The following is an 18290-nucleotide window of genomic DNA, read 5'->3' on the forward strand; positions in this document are numbered from 1 at the left end:
ATAATGAGAGAATAAAATATAAGGAAGTAAACGGTAGACTGAGTCAAGACATCCTATGGCCAAGATTTGATGGCAATGAAAGTGGGCAGCAGTGACTGAGAGACTAAAAGTTTGCACAGGCGGGGAACATGGGTGGCTCAGTCAGTTGAGCCTCAACCTCTCAGGTCATGATCCCAGGGTCATGGGATCAAGACCCCTGTCAGCCTCCACACTAAGTGTGAAGCCTGCTAAAAATTCTCTTCTCTCTCTCTCTCTCTCTCTCTCTCTCCCACACACACACCCACATCTTGCCTGTGTATGCTCTAAAAAAAAAATAAAATAAATAAAATAAAAATATAAATAAATAAATAAATAAATAAATAAATAAATAAATAAAGTCTGAACACACTAAAGAAAGAGCATTTTATCTTTTTGAGCCTGACTTCACAATGAGTCATGGGGTCAGCAAGGAATAGGCTGGCGAAAGGGTCCTTCAGGAAGCAAAAATCTCTATAGGAGCAAAGTTAAGTTCTACTACATTGACTTTTTATTATTACATAAGTGACTGGTAATTTGCAAGATAACTAGGAAAAACTTTTCATAAAATTTGATACGGTACTGGCATAAGGACAGACATATAGATCAATGTATTAACATTGAGAATCTAAAAATAAACTCTCACATTTTAGTGAACTGATTTTCCACAAGGGTGCCAGACAATTAAATGGAATGAGAATAGTCTTTGTAACAAACGGTACTGGGACAGATGGATAGCCACATGCAAAGTAATAAAATCAGACCTCTACCCCATAGCATATATACAAAATTAACTTAAAATCTAAGAGCTAAAATGATAAACCTCTTAGACAAAAGCTGACGTGTATATGTTTGTGACTGGATTTGGCAATGATTTCTTAGACATGACACCAAAAGACAAAAGCAGATTAAGTTTACTTCATCAAAATTAAAAACTTCTATGCTTCAAATATCACCATCAAGAACGTGAAAAGGCAAGTGACTAAATAGGAGAAAATACCTGAAAATCCCATATCTGCTAAGGGATTTGTATGTAGGCTATTTAAGTAACTCTTCCAATAATGAAAAGACAATCCAATATAAAAACGGGCAAAAGAATGGATTAGTTCTTTAAAGACGACATAGAAATGGATGATAATCACGTTCAAAGGGAGATGTTTGGGGTGCCTGCGTGGCTCAGTCAGTTAAGCTTCTGACTTGGGCTCAGGTCATGATCTCACTGTTCATGGGTTCGAGCCCCGCATCGGGCTCTGTGCTGACAGCTCGGAGCCTGGAGCCTGTTTCAGATTCTGTGTCTCCCTCTCTCTCTGCCCCTCCCCTGCTCACACTGTCTCTCTCAAAAATAAAAGAGACATGTTCAACATCATTAGTTATAAGAAAATGCAAACCAAAAACCACAAGATGCCATTTCATACCCACTAGAATTGCTATCGTAAAAGCAACAGATAATGACAAACACTGGCAAGAATCAGGAAAATGGGAACTCAAAAACTGCTGATGAAAATGTAATGTTGCTGCCACTTTGGAAACAGTCTGGCAGTTCCTCAAAAGGTTAAACTAGAAAAACAATTTTTCTAAACGTATTTGAGAGAGAGTGCACAAGTGGGGTAGAGGGACAGAGGAGAGGGAGGGAGAGAATCCCAAGCAGGCGCCATGCTCAGAGCAGAGCCCAATGTAGGCCTCGATTCCACAACCCTGAGATCATGACATGAGCTGAAATCAAGAGCTGGCCACTCAACTGGCCGAGCCACCCAGGTGCCTGCCCCTCCTCAAAAGGTTGAAAAAACTAAACAAAAACAAACAACCAAAAAGGTTTATTTAACAGAATTACCATACGAACCAGCAACTGTATTTATAGGTATATACCCAAGAGAAATCAAAACATGTTCACATAAAAAGTTGTTCATTACACAAAAAATAACCTCAAAATGGATGAAAGACCTTAATGGAAGACAGGAAGCCATCAAAATCCTCGAGGAGAAAGCAGGCACAACCCTCTTTGATCTTGCCTGCAGCAGCTTCTTATTCAAAACGTCTCCGGAGGCAAGGGAAACAAAGGCACAAGTGAACTAGGGGGACCTCATCAAAATAAAAAGCTTCTGCACAGCGAAGGAAACAATCAGCAAAATGAAAAGGCAACCGACAGAATGGGAGAAGGTATTTGCAAATGACATATCAGATAAAGGGTTAGTATCCAAAATCTACAAAGAATTTCTCAAACTCAACACCCAAACCACAAGTAATCCAGTGAAGTAACAGGCAAAAGACGTGAACAGACACTGCTCGAAAGAAGACATCCAGATGGCCATACAAATCCACACCACACTGAGCTACCACCTTGCGCCTGTCAGAATGGCTCACATTAACAACTCAGGCAACAACAGATGTTGGCGAGGATGCAGAGAAGAGGATCTCTTTTCCATTGTTGGTGGCAATGCGAGCTGGTGCAGCCACTCTGGAAAACAGTATGGAGTTTCCTCCAAAAACTAAAAATAGACCTACCCTACGACCCAGCAATTGCACTACTAGGCATTTATGCAAGGGATACAGGTGTGCTGTTTCGAAGGGACACATGCACCGCCAAGTTTATAGCAGCACTCTCAACAATAGCCACAGTATGCAAAGAGCCCAACTGTCCACCGATGGATGAATGGATAAAGAAGATGTGGTATGGGGCGCCTGGGTGGCTCAGTCAGTTAAGCGGCCGACTTTGGCTCAGGTCATGATCTCGCGGTCTGTGAGCTCGAGCCCCGTGTCGGGCTCTGTGCTGACAGCTCAGAGCCTGGAACCTGTTTCAGATTCTGTGTCTCCCTCTCTCTGACCCTCCCCTGTTCATGCTGTCTCTCCCTGTCTCAAAAATGAATAAAATGTTAAAAAAATATATTAAAAAAAAAAGAAGATGTGGTATATAGATTCCATGGAATATTACTCGGCAATCAAAAAGAATGAAATCTTGCCATTTGCAACTACGTGGATGGAACTGGAGGGATTACGCCAAGTGAAATTAGTCAGTCGGAGAAAGACAAAATTCATAGGACTTCCCTCGTATGAGGACTTTCAGAGTCAAAACAGATGAACAAAAGGGAAGGGAAAGAAAAATAATATAAAAGCAGGGAGGAGGACAAACAGAGGAGACTCGTAAATATGGAGAACAAACTGAGGGTTGATGGAGGGGTTGTGGGAGAGGGGATGTGCTAATCGGGTAAGGGGCACTAAGGAATCTACTCCTGAAATCATTGCTTCACTAAATGCTAACTAATTTGGGTGCAAATTTAAAAAAAATAAAAACCAAAGATACAACAAAAAGAATAACGCCCCCCGCCCACCAAAAGTTTCTCAACCCAGGAAGCCTTTGGTTTGGGGATTCAGGAGATAAGGACCTTCTAGAGAAGTCAGAGCTATGGAATAGGTTGGCTGAAAGTTATCTCAGTTTTTGTTTCACAGGGAAGACTTTAAAGTGGCAGATAATTTCATGCCATAACCCGAATTCCTTTCTACAGGCATCTACAGAAAATCCCTCATTATTCTATACTAAGCTTCATCAGTATCGGATATTCTTACAAATTTTAGTTTTAGAGACCTTAAAGATTTCTTTAGGACACAGTAGCAGGACAACGCCTAGCACTCTCATTCATAGAAGACTGATCAACAGAGTGTCATGTTACTAGCATGAGAAGTTCCCTAATACAATGTGACTCATTGATAAGAGGTCTAGAAAAGAAAATAATTTTCAATGTCTCTTCAGCCACAAAAAGGACCAGTCAACAGAATGTTCTAGTTCCCCTAATGGGTAGAGCTGTCTAATGAAACTTGCATGTATATTATATAGCTTTTGTGACTGACAGAAACGAGTTGGTCAGTGTATCTACCTCATTGCTCCCACTTAGGACTTACAATGTGAGTCCTACAAAGGAGGGTGAGAGTGGGATGACATTAACTGTTCTGCTTGGAAAACAGTTGGGGTTTCACTACATATCGATAAATTAGAATCCTGAATGGCACATTAGTCTTTCCTGAGATTGAATTGTGAAATCTCTGAAAGGCTGATTAACTCAAGTGAATGGGAAAAAAAAAAAAAAAAAAGAGTTTCTGAACTTGCAATGGTAGGAGCCCTATGTTTCTGGGTAAGGCCCTGACTGAGCAGCCATTTCTAGTTTTTCACCGGCATTTCTTTTCCTTTACAAAATCCAACAAGGAGAAAAGTCCATTCCTTTGAGAAGGACGTTTGCGTAATGACCTCTAGTCATTGTTGATGAAGAGAATAAATTGCAAATTTGTAATTACAAATTACAACAAATCATCATTAAAATAACCCAACTCAAACTCTCACTGAAGGGATGAGATTACAAGAGGAAGTCAGAATTCAAGATGAAATGATCACTCAAAGATTGGGGACGTTTGAAACACGCAGAGAAATATTACCAGGGACTCACACATCTGTATGCCAACGTTCACAGCAGCATTATTAACAGTAGCCAAAGGTGGACTAAACCAAACGCTCACTATGGTATATATACAATGTTGGTTTTTTTAGACTCTCACAATGTTTTTATGAAAATCTCACTATAAATATCATTACTTTATGAATTCAATCAACTTCATCTATATAGAAGAATTACATCACTCGTAGCAAGTACGAACAATATGAACCTAATATTTTGATCTGTGAGATTTTTCATATGATCCAAAACATTCTTATGTACCACTAGTGAAATAAGGATTCCTTTTCAGTAGGATAGACATTAAGAGATCGACTTACCAAACTTGTCTTGATCACGTTGCTCTCAGGATCTTGAATTTGGGCCGCTTGATGTTTGATGGTTTCTTCTTTCCTGGCGATTTTTACCTGTAGCCTAAAATGCAGATCTTAAGATAATTATTCTCACACATAAATTTAAAACAACACCGTATAATTTCTGAACAAATGAGGGTATTACATACATCCTTAAAATTGTGTCAAGAGGAAGATTTGGGAATTGTGCCATTTTTCTCATTGTGTTTTGTGGATAAGGTGCAACATTGAGAGATAAGATGCCACAATTCTGCATTTCAAAATAGCTCAAAGCTGGAATTTGTATCCAGCTGAACAATGATATACTGGCATAAGTAACACATTTCCCATACTACACTGCTTATCTACTTTATAAGTAAACAAGTTATTTTCTGTGAGGTTTAAATTATACTTTTGCATATGATCTTTCATCTCCTCAGCATATCTTACGGCCTCTGCATGTCGTTCCTGTGCTTCTTGCAACTAAAATAAAGAAAAAAATAATTTTAACTACTGAAAATCTAGTAGAACACCATCACCCTTTTCTGTAACTAAACGTTTTTTTTTTTTTTTTTTTTTCTTTAGACTTGAGAGAGAGACAGAGAGAGAGCATGCAGAAGTGGGGAAGAGAGGCAGAGGGAGAGACAGAGAAAATGGTAAGCAGGCTGCAAGCTCAGGGTGAAGCCTGATGTGGGGCTCGGTCTCATGACCGGTCTCATGATGTGGAAAACAGTTGGGGTTTTCCCACAACTGACCTGAGTGGAAATTAAGAGTCAGGACGCTCAAACAACTAAGCCGCCCAAGTGCCCCTGTAACTAAAATCTTTTTGGAGCCAGCCACACTCTCCTCTACATGCTGATTGAGGGCTACTTTGAGGTCATAACAGGAGAGTTGAGCTGCTACAACAGAGACTATGGTCGACAAAACGAAATGTTTCTATACTCTGACAGAATAGCTTACCAACCTTAATCTCCTACAAAACATAACATTGTTAACGTTTTTAAATTATATATGATCAGATAAACGTACAAATGTATCTATTGGTCAAATGGAGGAAATATAGGAATTTACCTTATGGTAAACATTTCTATTTTCATTTTCCAAGCACCACATCAACTATGATTTTACATATTCACATAGGTGAATGACGTTGCCATTCTCATGATTATAAAACTGAACATGCTGTTTTCAGTGACAACAAGATATTTCATGGAAGAATTTGAGAAGCAATATCCTAGTAGGGGCCAGAATGCCTGGGTCTGAATTCCCAGTTCTGCTCGTTATGAGCTGTATGACCTTGAGCACACTACCTAAAACTTCCATGTCTCAGTCTCTGCATCTGTAAAATGAAGGTAATAATAGCACCTACTGGGACACCTGAGTGGCTCAGTCGGTTCAGTGTCTGGCTCTTGATGTCAGCTCAGGACATGATCTCAGGGTCATGTAATTGAGCCCCACATCGAGCTCTGCGTGGACAGCGAGGAGCCTGCTTGGGATTCTCTCTCCCTCTCTCTCTTTCTCTCTCTCTCTCTCTCCCTTTTTCTCTCTCTCCCTACATGCCCTTCCCCACAATCTCTCTCTCTCTCTCTCTCTCTCTCTCTCTCTCTCTCTCAAAATAAAGGTCCTTAAAAAAGTGATCTCAAAATAAATAATAATAGTATCTACCCCACTGGGATGTTGGGAAGATTAAATTAGGAAATAAGAGATGAACAACTTAGAAGGGTAGGTGGCACATAGTCAGCTCTAAGCGTCTGCATTTAGCATGATTACTGTGGCTGTATTTTGCGTTCCAATACAATGTGATAGTTTAGGCAGGTGGCCTGCCAATACAAGTGTTCCCCTATACAAATTATACTGAAGTTATTCTTCATTCCACCGCAAGTGGCAGCAAATGGGGAGCATGAGGCCCAGAATCTCTCCTCAGTACTTCACACAACTTTCGCCAATGCCACTAGCCAACAGTACTTTTTCCATTTATAATCCTTTTAACTTACTTCCTCTCTATACCACTCAGTGGACAATGCTCACAGACCAAGGTACAAAGAGCACCTCCTTGACTGAGTAGTAGATCCTTTATATGACCATCAGAGGCAAGGGAAAGCCACTGACATGGAAATAATCGAGTCTTGCTAAACTAAAGTTCCTCAATCATTTCACGTCCATACTGTTTATGTTAGGCTGCTTTAACGTGTACTCTGATGAAGAGATTAAGGCTTTGTGGTAAAAGCATATCAGAAAAGCTGTCCCCAGATCTTTGCAGTTGGTAAAGTGTTATAAATCTGTAAATCCCAGTTCTGGCTGTGTAAGGAAGAAAGACCAATTTAGAGAGCTTTTTCATAGTGAGAGGGAAAAAAAACCCAAGCATTTGATTGAACATTTCTACTCTATTTGATTAAGTGCTTTCATTAATAGTTTTACTTATATAAGTGTGTGTGTGTGTGTGTGTGTGTGTGTGTGTGTATAGATATACACACATTTTTTTAACATTTATTTTTTGATAGAGAGCACGAGTCTGAGTGACGCAGAACATGAGGGACACAACGGATCCAACACAGGCTCTGCTGACAGCAGAGAGTCCGATGCAGGGCCCAGTCTCAAGAACGTGGAGATCATGACCTGAGCCAAAGGCAGACTCTGATAGGACTGGAGACAGCCAGGCACCCCTCAATTTTGTATTTCATTTCTTAGCATACATTTAGAATAAAAGCTTTGTTATACCAATGTTTCCAAGAAGAATTTATTGATACGGCATAAAGCACTTAATTTTATCGGAAAAACTGTTAAGTTAAAATAGTTTCAATTTATACAAGGATAAGTACCACACATATCAAATATTATTATCCCTTAAATTTATACTTAGGAAGGCGAAATTACCTGTCATTAAAAAAATAAAAACAATGTCAAATAAAGAACTAAATTGTTCTGCGCAGGCCAGATGACAAGTGTCAAGAGAGTTAAGGCTAATGGGAGTTACAACAGTCAGAGAAAGTTCATAGGAAAGGAGACTGTGAGACAATTCTGAATAACATAGGTTTAGGCAAGAGGAACAGAAACTAAAAAGACAGCATGAGTAACGGCGGAGAGATGGTGAAATCAACCCAATTAACTCGGAGGATAAAATCTGATGGCAGAGACATTAAAAACAGGTGTCCACACAAGAACTACATGAATGTTCATAAGCAGCAGTATTAACAGGCAAAAAGTGGACACAACCCAAAGGTCCATCAACTGATGAATGAACAAGGGCCTTAGCCCACAATGGAGTACTGTTTGACAATAAAAAGAAATGAAGCACTGATATAAGCTGTAACCAACACAGATGAACCCAGAAAACATTAAGTGAAGCTAGCTAGTCCCAAGGGACCACACGTTGTGTGACTCCATTTATATGAAATATTCGCAAGAGGCAACTCCAGTGAGAGACCAAGTAGTAGACTGCTCGTTGCCTGAGGCTGGGGGCAACGGGTAAGGGTTTCCTTTCAGGGTGAGGAAAGCATTCTACTTGATGGCAGTGATGGTTGCACGAGCGTACACAGAGACAGTGAACTGTGCGTGTCAAATGGGTGACTTTTATGGGATGTGTATTGTACCTCAAAAAGGCTTTAAAAAAAAAACCCAATGGCAGGACACAGATAATGTTCTTAATTCGCGCTTTTGGGCGTACATACTATACATGATCTGAATAGTTCAGATCATGTGCTTTGACAACATGTCTAAAAGGCAAAGAAAATGAAGGAAATGCCTAAGTTCAAGTGGTTTGTTAAGTGATCTTTCTGTACAAGTCATCCTGAAATCAATACAGATTCTTCCCGAAAGTGAAGATGAGAACTCAGACAATGATCTGAAACATTCCATTAAACATTATCTTCTGATTTTATCCAGCTTGCCTCATCATGGTAATAGAGATATCATTAAAAAAACATTGTTTAGGAGGGGACAAAAGTCTCTTGGGGCACCTGGGTGGCTACGTCAGTTAAGTGTCCAATTCTTGCTTTCAGCTCAGGTCATGATCTCACGGTTCATGAGACTGAGCCCACGTTGGCTCTACACTGACAGCATGGAGGCTGCTTGGGATTCTCCCTCTCTCCTCTCTCTGCCCCTCCCCTGTTAACATGCACGCACACACTCTCTCTCTCGCTCTTTCTCTCTCAAAATAAATAAATCAACTGTAAAATAAGTTTTACATTAAGAGAGAAAAAAGTTTCTCAATTTCTGTGAGGAAGGAGACAAAAGCCTCAACTTTCCTAACTATTACAACAAAAAAACATATAACGCAAATAGTAGAATGAAAGTCAGAGTTTACGAAATAAATGTATTGTAAAGATACTAAAATCATAATCAATTAATTATAATGAAAATACAAAAGAAAGTGGTCCATGGAAGTTCGTATCCTAAAACACCTTATATTATTTAACCAGCTATAAGTTAACTGTTGACAGGTTACATTGACTACATACTTGACTTCTGATTCGACCTAATTTCTTCTTGAGATCCCGTGTCCCATCTTCCAGACGAAGACGTGACATAACCTCTGGGGAAGCGTCTGACATAGACTGTTTCTTCAGAGTATCAGCCAGTTCTTGTTGAAGTTCTCTCACAACTACCTAATAAGACATTTCTGTTACTGATTTTCTAAATCATCTTATTATTAAATTATGTTAATAATAGACAACTCTAACATGCGTACTTTGGGAAATATCACCACATACATCAATCCACCTTCTTTTATTTTTTTTTAACTTTTATTTATTCTTGAGACAGAGAGAGACAGTGCATGAACAGGGGAGGGGCAGAGAGAGAGGGAGACACCGAATCTGAAACAGGCTCCAGGCTCTGAGCCGTCAGCACAGAGCCCGACGCGGGGCTCGAAATCACGGACCGTGAAATCATGGCCTGAGCCGAAGTCGGACGCCTAGCGACCAAGCCACCCAGGCGCCCCAATTCACCTTCTTTTAGCAACACATACACATTCCTGTTCACTGAATTCAGTTAAAGAACAAAAGGTGTTATCTCCCTGCCTAGGCAGGATGATGTCACTTAGATAATGAATTCAGCCTCACTATCCATTCTCCACTGGTGAATTTGCAAAGCTTCATAACCTACAGAAGTCTCAAAAAGAAATGGGGACATAGTGGGCACAGCAGTCGTAAATTCTATATTATGAAAGGCTTTCTCTCTTTTTTTATTACAGGCTTAAGTTACTGTCAGACTTCCTCACATATCCAATCCTCTGCTCTTATCCTTCTAATAGAGTCCTATCTCAGAAGCAAAGTCAAGTCATTCCAATGGCCCCTGCTTCCACCCCCCTCCCCTGACCTCAGCTCCTACAGCTCTCTCCCCTACTCACTCCATTCCTGCTAAACAAGAATCCTGCAACCCCTCCTTGGTCTGAAAATGGAGATCCAATGCCAAATTAATAAATCACAGAGAGATACAATTCTCTTTGTACTGGACAAACTTATGCCCATATGACAGTAACTGAGCTTCAAAATGAGCAAATTATTTGTAAAAATATTTAAAATAAGTTATCAACAGCAGTGGGAAGATTACTCAAAGATGGCTTTCCTGACACTCACCACAGTTGTCCCAAATTAGGATGTAGTGAAAAGTAGATACCTTTAAAGAATTAAGAGGTTGTAGGAATGCATGATTTGAGACTGAAAAGTGAAATTTATGTGAATAAAAATAAAATCATACCAACTTAAAATGTATAAAAAGCTACCAAAGGAAAAGTACTACCAGAAAGAGCACCTACACTTCATTTCATCTGGGAAACCTGAAGTGACTGTCCAGTTAACTCAATTAATTGAATCTAAGTTTCAAACTACTCATTTTACCTTTGAGCATTTTCATTTACCAGCTCACCCCAGTAATAAAATGTGGTGGCAAAGATTACAATTATTATTGTAGGGGGGCCTGGGTGGCTTTCTCGGCTAAGCAAGCAACTCTTGATTTCGACTCAGGTCACGAATCTCACAGCTCCTGACTTTGAGAGTCCTGTGTCGGGCTCCACGCTGGCAGTGCAGAGCCTCCTTGGCATTCTCTCTCTCTGCCCCTCCCCAGCTCATGTTCTCTCTCCGACTCTCTCTCAAAATAAACTTAAAAAAAATATTATTACAGCAGTATAAGACTATCATCTAGTAACAGTTTATAACTTAACCTCTTAAAGTTTCATAGGTGACATAGTATCTGTACTCAAATCAAAACACCTCTCAGGTCTAATTTTTATTTGCTGCATATGAGTTATGCTTTTTGTTGATTTATAGTCTTTTTTTTTTTAATATTCAACTAGATTCACAAGTCAGCCATAATCAAATATTACCTGCGTTTTCTTTCTGGAAATCTGAAAAATTGTTATCTTTCTGGATACTTACTTCTAATTTTGCTTTCTCATTTTTATACTGATACATTCTTTCTTTTAAATGTTTACATTCATCGATTAACTCTTTATTTCTTTCTCCCAGCATAAGACCTTGTTCTTCACGTTTAGCTTTAAGGTATTTTTGGATATTCTGAAACTGGTCTTGCATATTAATCACTAGCTTTTCTTCACTGTCAGCTTGGTTGTGAGCAGCATCTAGTTGCTGTCTAAGCAACATATTTTCACTTTGTAGTTGAGATAACCTTTCCTCGAAGGATTCCTGCTTTGCAATGTAGTTATTCACTTTACTTTGTTCCTTCTGATACATGTGTTCAATTTCCATCTTCTGGCATTGTGTTTGGCTTAGGTCCCTTTGTACACATTCTAAAACTAAAGTCTTTTCTCTGAGAGCATCTTTTGTGTGATGGAGCTCAATTTCCAGGGCATTGAATTTACTCTCATCTTGAGAAAGTTGCCGAGAAAGAACTTCATTGTTATCTTGTAGTTTAGACACATCAAAATTCATCTGGTCCTGTAAGTGAAACCATTCATCTCTTGCTCTCTGGAAAGCAAGTTCTAGGTCTCTTCTTGATGTCTGACTCTGTTCATGATCGTGTACAGCAGTAGCCAGTCTAGCACGGTATGATTCAACTTCTGCTTCCAGGCTCTCTTTCTTTTGTTTTTCATTCTCCAGTTTAGACTTTAGCATCGTAATCTCAGCAGTCAGAACATTAAGCTGTCCACTATATTGAAATATTGTTTTTGATAATGTTTCCTCATTCTGTTTTATGGCCTTTTGAAGATTGTCATTCTTTTCCTTTACACTTTCAATGTCTTCACAATATTTCGTTTCCTTTCTCTGGTTCTGATTTTTTATGGTGTCTCTTTCCAGTCTTAGCATGGCGATTTCATCCTGCAACGTGTGGTTTTTATGCAACAGATCTTGTATTTTCTCACGACTATCAGAAAGCTAAGTAAAACAAAGGACATTTTCAGATAGCATTCAATAAAATGACATTATCATGCTTTTCTTTGAAATTAAAGCATAATCTATGTTTAAACAATGAAAAGGTTACAGGAGGTGCCAGGGTGGCTCAATTGGTTAAGTGTCTGACTCTTGATTTTGGCTCAGGGAATGATCTCACATTCTGTGGGTTCAAGCCCCACATCAGGCTCTGTGCTGACAGTCAGGAGCCTGCTCAGGATTCTCGCTCTCCCTCTCCCTGCCCCTCCTCTGCTTGCGTTCTCTCTCTCTCTAATGAATAAAGAAACATAGAAAGAGAGAAAGAAAGAAAGAAAAGAAAGAAAGAAAGAAAGAAAAAAAGAAAGAAAGAAAGAAGAAAAAAAGGAAAGAAAGAAAGATTACAGTAAGTGAATATCCAACTGGAAAAAAATGAAGCTGGCTCCAAATCTCAAATTTTATACAAGCATAAGTTCCCAAAAGTTCAGAACTTTAACTGAAGATAATGAAGGCATGAAAGTAAAAAAGAATTTGTGAGAAAAGTTTTCAGAATCTCAGAATTGGAAAAGCCTTTCTCTGATTTACAACAAACCAGAAGGCCTGAAATAAAAGATTAATAACTCTGACTACACTTAAAAATTGAGTTTACAGTAGATATCAAAAACACAGCTACCCCACAGTAAAATCGTTAGCTCTGCATCTACTTGGACAGATTAAATTTCCTAAAATGCTTTTTTTTCCTGAGAATATTTCATAGGTATCTACTTTGCTAACATGTCTATAGTCAGTTATAAGGATAGATCTATTGATAACTGACAAATCTAGGCAATGTATTATAATATAAACACTTCTCCATATATCAAAGAACTCATTTGGTTATCACAATTCTAGAACGGAGAGATTAAAACGGTGAGCTGCAGGACTCTCCCCAGGTCTTCTCACTCCACAACCAGTGCTCTTGCACCAACCACTGCTACTTCTCTAGTGTAAATACACAAATATGAAAGAAGTCTTGGATTTCAAACTACTGATAGGAAATAAGGTGAAATTTATACATCTCTTAGAACATCATGAAATTATATACTGCTGCAATAACTTGTATTTCCTCTTCATGTTGAAAATAGTAATAAATATAAAAGAGGGGAAAGACACTCCACTATGTTATTAGGAATAAAATACCTATCAATAAATTGGCATTAAGTGTATACCATAGCATACCATTGTTTTCAAAAGTTCCTTGTAATGAAAGAGGATGCTACTTGAAGCAAACTGTTACTTTTCTCAAAAGTAGGAGACTTGATACCGAAAATATGATCTGGGAACTGGCTATACTCGTCCTCCTGTCCATTAGCAGAAGTGTTCAACTAATCTATTAATATATCAAGGCAGTGAAGTAACTGTTCAAAACCAAAACACATGTTGCTAGTAGCAATAGTTTTGAGATTAGGGAAAGCTCATCGATTCCTACAGAAAGTAATAAAAGCCTCTCCTTTGGATGAGGACATTATGAATGTCACTAGTTGATGCAGACAAATGCATTTAATCAAGAATATTATTTTAGCCGATGAAACAAAAATGCCACCGTCCCCCATGCCCCTCCCCCAAAATATATGTGCTTTTAAAACCCTCTAGAGTTTCCATGATGTACAGTGTTGGGTTTTTAAAATTTATATATACACACATGGAGAAAAAGTAATAATAATTAAAAAATAGAATGTATACAAATACATACACACATGTACTTCAAAATCACTAAAGAAGATATTTCAGAATTCGTTTTCTTATGAGCCATTTCTAGCACCTTTTGCTTGTAAAAGTGATTGTTTAGACTTCCATCTTGTAATACTCTCTGGCCTTCTGTTCTGGAGAAAGTTGCCACTGTCACTGCGCTTTTCTACAACCTGGAGATACATTTCATCACGATTTTGGTCTCATACCGTTAAAAAAAAAAAAAAGTCAAAAGCTGAAGAGGAAAACTTTAAACAAATGTTCCAAGGAACATGATCCCGTGTTTTAATTTATTTTGAACCTAAATAATATATATTGAGTCAAAGGGATACCATAAAATATATGTATAATACACTATATAGTATTGATGGAAATATACAATTTTTTATCAAAAAGTAATTTACCTGATTCAAATGATCTTTTGCGGCCTTCAATTCCATGTTTCGTGTTCTAAGAGCGAGTTCAAATTCTTGTTTTGTTTCAACTTCTTTCTTATATTGGTCTCCTATTCTTCTTAACGTCTCCCTAATTTTTTCATATAACATATCAGCATTTCTTCTTTTTTCTTCCTCTTGTTTTAAAGTAAATCTGCAATTAAATGTGCTTATTTTAAAATTTGTTTTCTTAGAAATAAAAAGTTCCTCTTATGATCTGGTTCCACATATGTTGGCTTACTGTCCAAATGAAATTTCTATGTTCCCAAGTTTTTGTTTTTTTGTTTTTTTGTTTTTTCCTTTCTAGGGCCCATGTTTTTAATTTGTCACTTCAATCTCTTCCAAAACATATATACCGTTGAAAAGAAGCAAGGACAAAGCATTATGCAACCTAGTTACTTTTAGTCAGTAATAACTCTGGTAGATGTTGTAGGAAAGAAGTTTGAAATTATTCAAGAAAGTGAGAGTTGAAAATTACCCCTTTTCCCACAGGTATAATTATTCCTCCACAGGACAGATAATTCAGTTACTCATTAAAAAGAGAAGTTGCTGTTTAGAAACAAGTTTATCAATTCACTGGAAATACAGTTTCCACTTGACAAAACATTACAGGTACCTCCAAAAATGATGTGCAGTGTAAGAGAGCATCTGTGGATGTTGTTTACACAACATACACGTGCAGATTACTGTCATCCAAGACTAGGCTAGCAAGTCTAATATCTGTTGCCCTATACTTTTTGTTTCTTCTCCCACAACACTTGCAACTTACCTTGTTGATGATTACCTACTTTACGAATCACTTAAAAATCCCCTCTAGAACAACACAGGATACATATCAATTAAGTAAACAATAGGGAGTAATATGAGCTTTCAGCATACACTTTTGAATTAATTTTATCTACCTATGACAGAGATGTTGGAAAAACTTATCAGCAATCACTTTCCATATTACTTTTTTTTTTAAATGTTTATTCATTTTTGAGAGAGAAAGGGAGAGCCCATGCAAACAAAGGAGGGGCAGAGAGATTGAGAGGGAGACAGAAAATCCGAAGTGGGCTCTGCACTGACAGCAGAGAGCTCAATGCGGGGCTCGAACTCACGAACCCTGAGATCGTGACCTGAGCCAAAGTCAGACGCTTGAATGACTGAGCCACCCAGGCACCCCCATTTTCCTTTGTTTAAATTTTTTATTGAGGGAGAGATGACACAAGTGAACGAGGGCGGAGAGAGAGAAAGAGAGACAGAATCCCACGAGGGGCAGAGAGCGAGGGAGAGACAGAGAGAGAGAGAAGAGGGGCTCACCCGAAGTGGGGCTCGTGCTCACCCAAAGCAGGGCTTGAGCCCACCCAAAGCTGGGCGCAAACTCACGAGATCATCCCCTGAACCGAAGCCAGATGCTTAACCAACTGAGCCACCCAGCCACCCCCACTTTACCTTTTGACCCCTGCATGTTAAGAATCAAATGGAATCAATCTGGGGGGATTTTACTGTCTTGAGAAAAATGACCATTTTATACTCTGTTGGTAGGGACAGAAATTAATATAAGCTTTCCTGAGAGCAATTTAAAAATATGGATCAAAGACCTTTCTTAAAATTTTTTATACTTTAACCAAATTATATTATATTGAAGAATTTATTCCAAGTAACCAGAAATGTAGGAACAGATTTGTATAAAAGACATTCTTGACAGCACTAATTAAAATACAGAAAGATGAAAAACAAGCAGAATTCAATCTGTTAAATAATGATGTCTCTTGGACTATGGTGGACTTTTACATGGCCATTAAAATTGTGATTTGGAATAGACATTAAATTATTAGAAGTATTCACTGTTAAGAACGTGCTGTGTTATTTCCAAGAATCTCACACTTCACAGCACTAAAGAAGTTTTCTTTCCTGGAAAACCCTATAAGGTTAAGTTTGCAGTTACAAACGTGCCCCTACACATCTGTCGTACAAAAGTAAAGAGTTCAAATATTTCTTTAAAACCGAGATGCTATACCTCAAACTGCATACTTCATGTTCCCATTCCACTTTTTGATGCTCTAACCGTGATGTCACGTCTTTGGCTTCTCGTAGCTCGTTTTGTAGTGCACTAACCGTTTTTTCCATTTTTTTAATTTTTCCCGTAAGTCGTTTACAGTGATCTTTGTTACGTTTCCTTAATCTTTCATAGGAAACAAGTATATTTTGGATTTTTAAGAAGCCAGCAGAATCTGCATCAGAGAAGAAACAGAAACAGAAATAAAATATATGAGTACTTCTTGCATATACAGGACTGTGCATCTTCAATTCACTCATTCACACATTGAATAAATATATACCTTCAATGTAAGACATTATACTCAGCTCTACAGATACACTAGAGAAGACCCCTGCTTCGCGATTAGCTTAAAGTTTGGTGAAGGAGAAAGACAACTCAAATGATAAGTGTAAATTCAGATAGTTCCTATTAGAAAACAGAGTTCTGTGATCATAACTTGATCCAGATTGGGCCCAAGAAAGATAGATTTCCCTGAGGAAGAGGTAACTCTACTGAGGAATGAAGGATGAGCAGGAGGCAATTAAGCAAAGGAGGAAGACAAGCACTCTCGACAGTCTAGAGCATGTGCCGAAGTTCCACTGGAACCTGCTTCTGGCCAACATGGAGTAACACATACTGATTGATCTTCCTACCTGAAGCAGGCAAAACCAAAACAGACAAATTACAATTTTAACATGATTTTCAAGACACAGAACTTCAGACAATGAAGGACAATGATCCCTGAAAACAAAACACGTTAGCCTAACACATGCCCAAGCTCACTGCCTTGAGAGCGTTTTCAGGCTACGACCCAGGAGACATAAATGATTTAAATAGACTCCTCCAGACTCCTTGAGTCGAGGTGACGAAACTGAGAGTCTGGTGAATTCAAGGCACATAGAGATGACAGGTCAGCATCCAGGAGAGGAGAAAGCAGAACACAGAAAGAACCCTGGACATCTGCAGAGGGTCCCCTTTGGCTACTCAGCAGAGTAACAACCAATGCATACATGGAAGGAAGTCATCAAGGGAAAAAAATCTGAAAAGATAGAGGAAACACTGCCTGGTGCTCCCACAGCACGAGGGACAGTATCTATTCACATTAGCTAGGATAGAAAAACTCATAATTTGCTTTAGGCTGATCACCACTCTGGATTCATCCAATAATTCGTAATAGCAACACTAAAGGATCCATCTGTTTGTAAGTAACCTAACGATATCTCCAAACAAAGCATGAAAAGATAACTAGAGGCATAGAAGCTATTGTGTTAAAAACCAAATAGCACTTACAGAGATGTAAATTATGTTAGACATGAACAATACGATGGACAGGAATAAACACATATGAGACATCACAAAACAAAAGAGTGAAGTTTAACATTGGCAACCTGGGAGACAACTTCAAGCGGGAAATACGCAATTGCCCAAAGAGGCAGGGGAAAGGGAGAGGAAAAAAAAACGGCCCAAATCTTCCTAAACTTCATGAAAACTATAATCCCACCGACCCAGGAAGGATCTGTCTAGGAAAGAAGAGATGGAAGTAAACTATTGTAATTTTCCTAAACTATATACGATGTGGTATAACATTAATGGAAGCTAGACTGTGATGTTTAACCCACAGACTATAAAACCTAAACCAACCACCACAACAGCAAAACTGAAAAGTTCTAGCTAGGAAGCCTAAATAAATAAGTGAATAAGTGAATAAATAAATAAATAATAAATGGATAAAACTGAATCATAAAAATGACTCGATTAAAAGAAAGCGGAAAAAGAAGAGAACAGGAACAAGGAGCAGATAGAACAAATGCAAATCAAACAGCATGATGACAGATTCAAATCAACTCTGTCAATAATCACAGCAAATGAAAACGGTCTAAAAGCCTCAACTAAGACGCAGAGTGTCAGAATGGAGAAAAAAGGAAGACTCAGCTATATGCTACCTATACAAAATGCACTTAAAATGTCAAGACAGAAATTTGTTCAAAAGACAGAAA

General features: G+C 38.4%; 2 protein-coding genes across 14 annotated transcripts in view; one reads left to right on the forward strand and one right to left on the reverse strand.

Annotated features, from left to right (window-relative positions):
- Positions 1–18290, forward strand: part of LOC123588119 (ankyrin repeat domain-containing protein 26-like) — a 289757-nt gene that overhangs the window by 230816 nt on the left and 40651 nt on the right. The gene's annotated exons all lie outside the window — the stretch shown is intronic.
- The window catches only part of LOC123588114 (ankyrin repeat domain-containing protein 26-like), a 116030-nt gene that overhangs the window by 23345 nt on the left and 74395 nt on the right, over positions 1–18290 (reverse strand). For 11 of the 13 annotated variants that reach the window (XM_045458414.1, XM_045458412.1, XM_045458409.1 and 8 more), the window contains 4 exons: positions 16273–16486; positions 14241–14424; positions 11161–12117; positions 9244–9390 (listed from right to left, as the gene is read on the reverse strand). In XM_045458414.1, coding sequence (XP_045314370.1) covers positions 9244–9390; positions 11161–12117; positions 14241–14424; positions 16273–16486 — 1502 coding nt within the window. The remainder of the gene's footprint in view (positions 1–9243; positions 9391–11160; positions 12118–14240; positions 14425–16272; positions 16487–18290) is intronic. The other 2 variants (XM_045458420.1, XM_045458421.1) reach the window with 2 other exon arrangements.

The sequence above is a fragment of the Leopardus geoffroyi genome, chromosome D3, assembly GCF_018350155.1.
Source record: "Leopardus geoffroyi isolate Oge1 chromosome D3, O.geoffroyi_Oge1_pat1.0, whole genome shotgun sequence".
NCBI lineage: Eukaryota > Metazoa > Chordata > Mammalia > Carnivora > Felidae > Leopardus > Leopardus geoffroyi.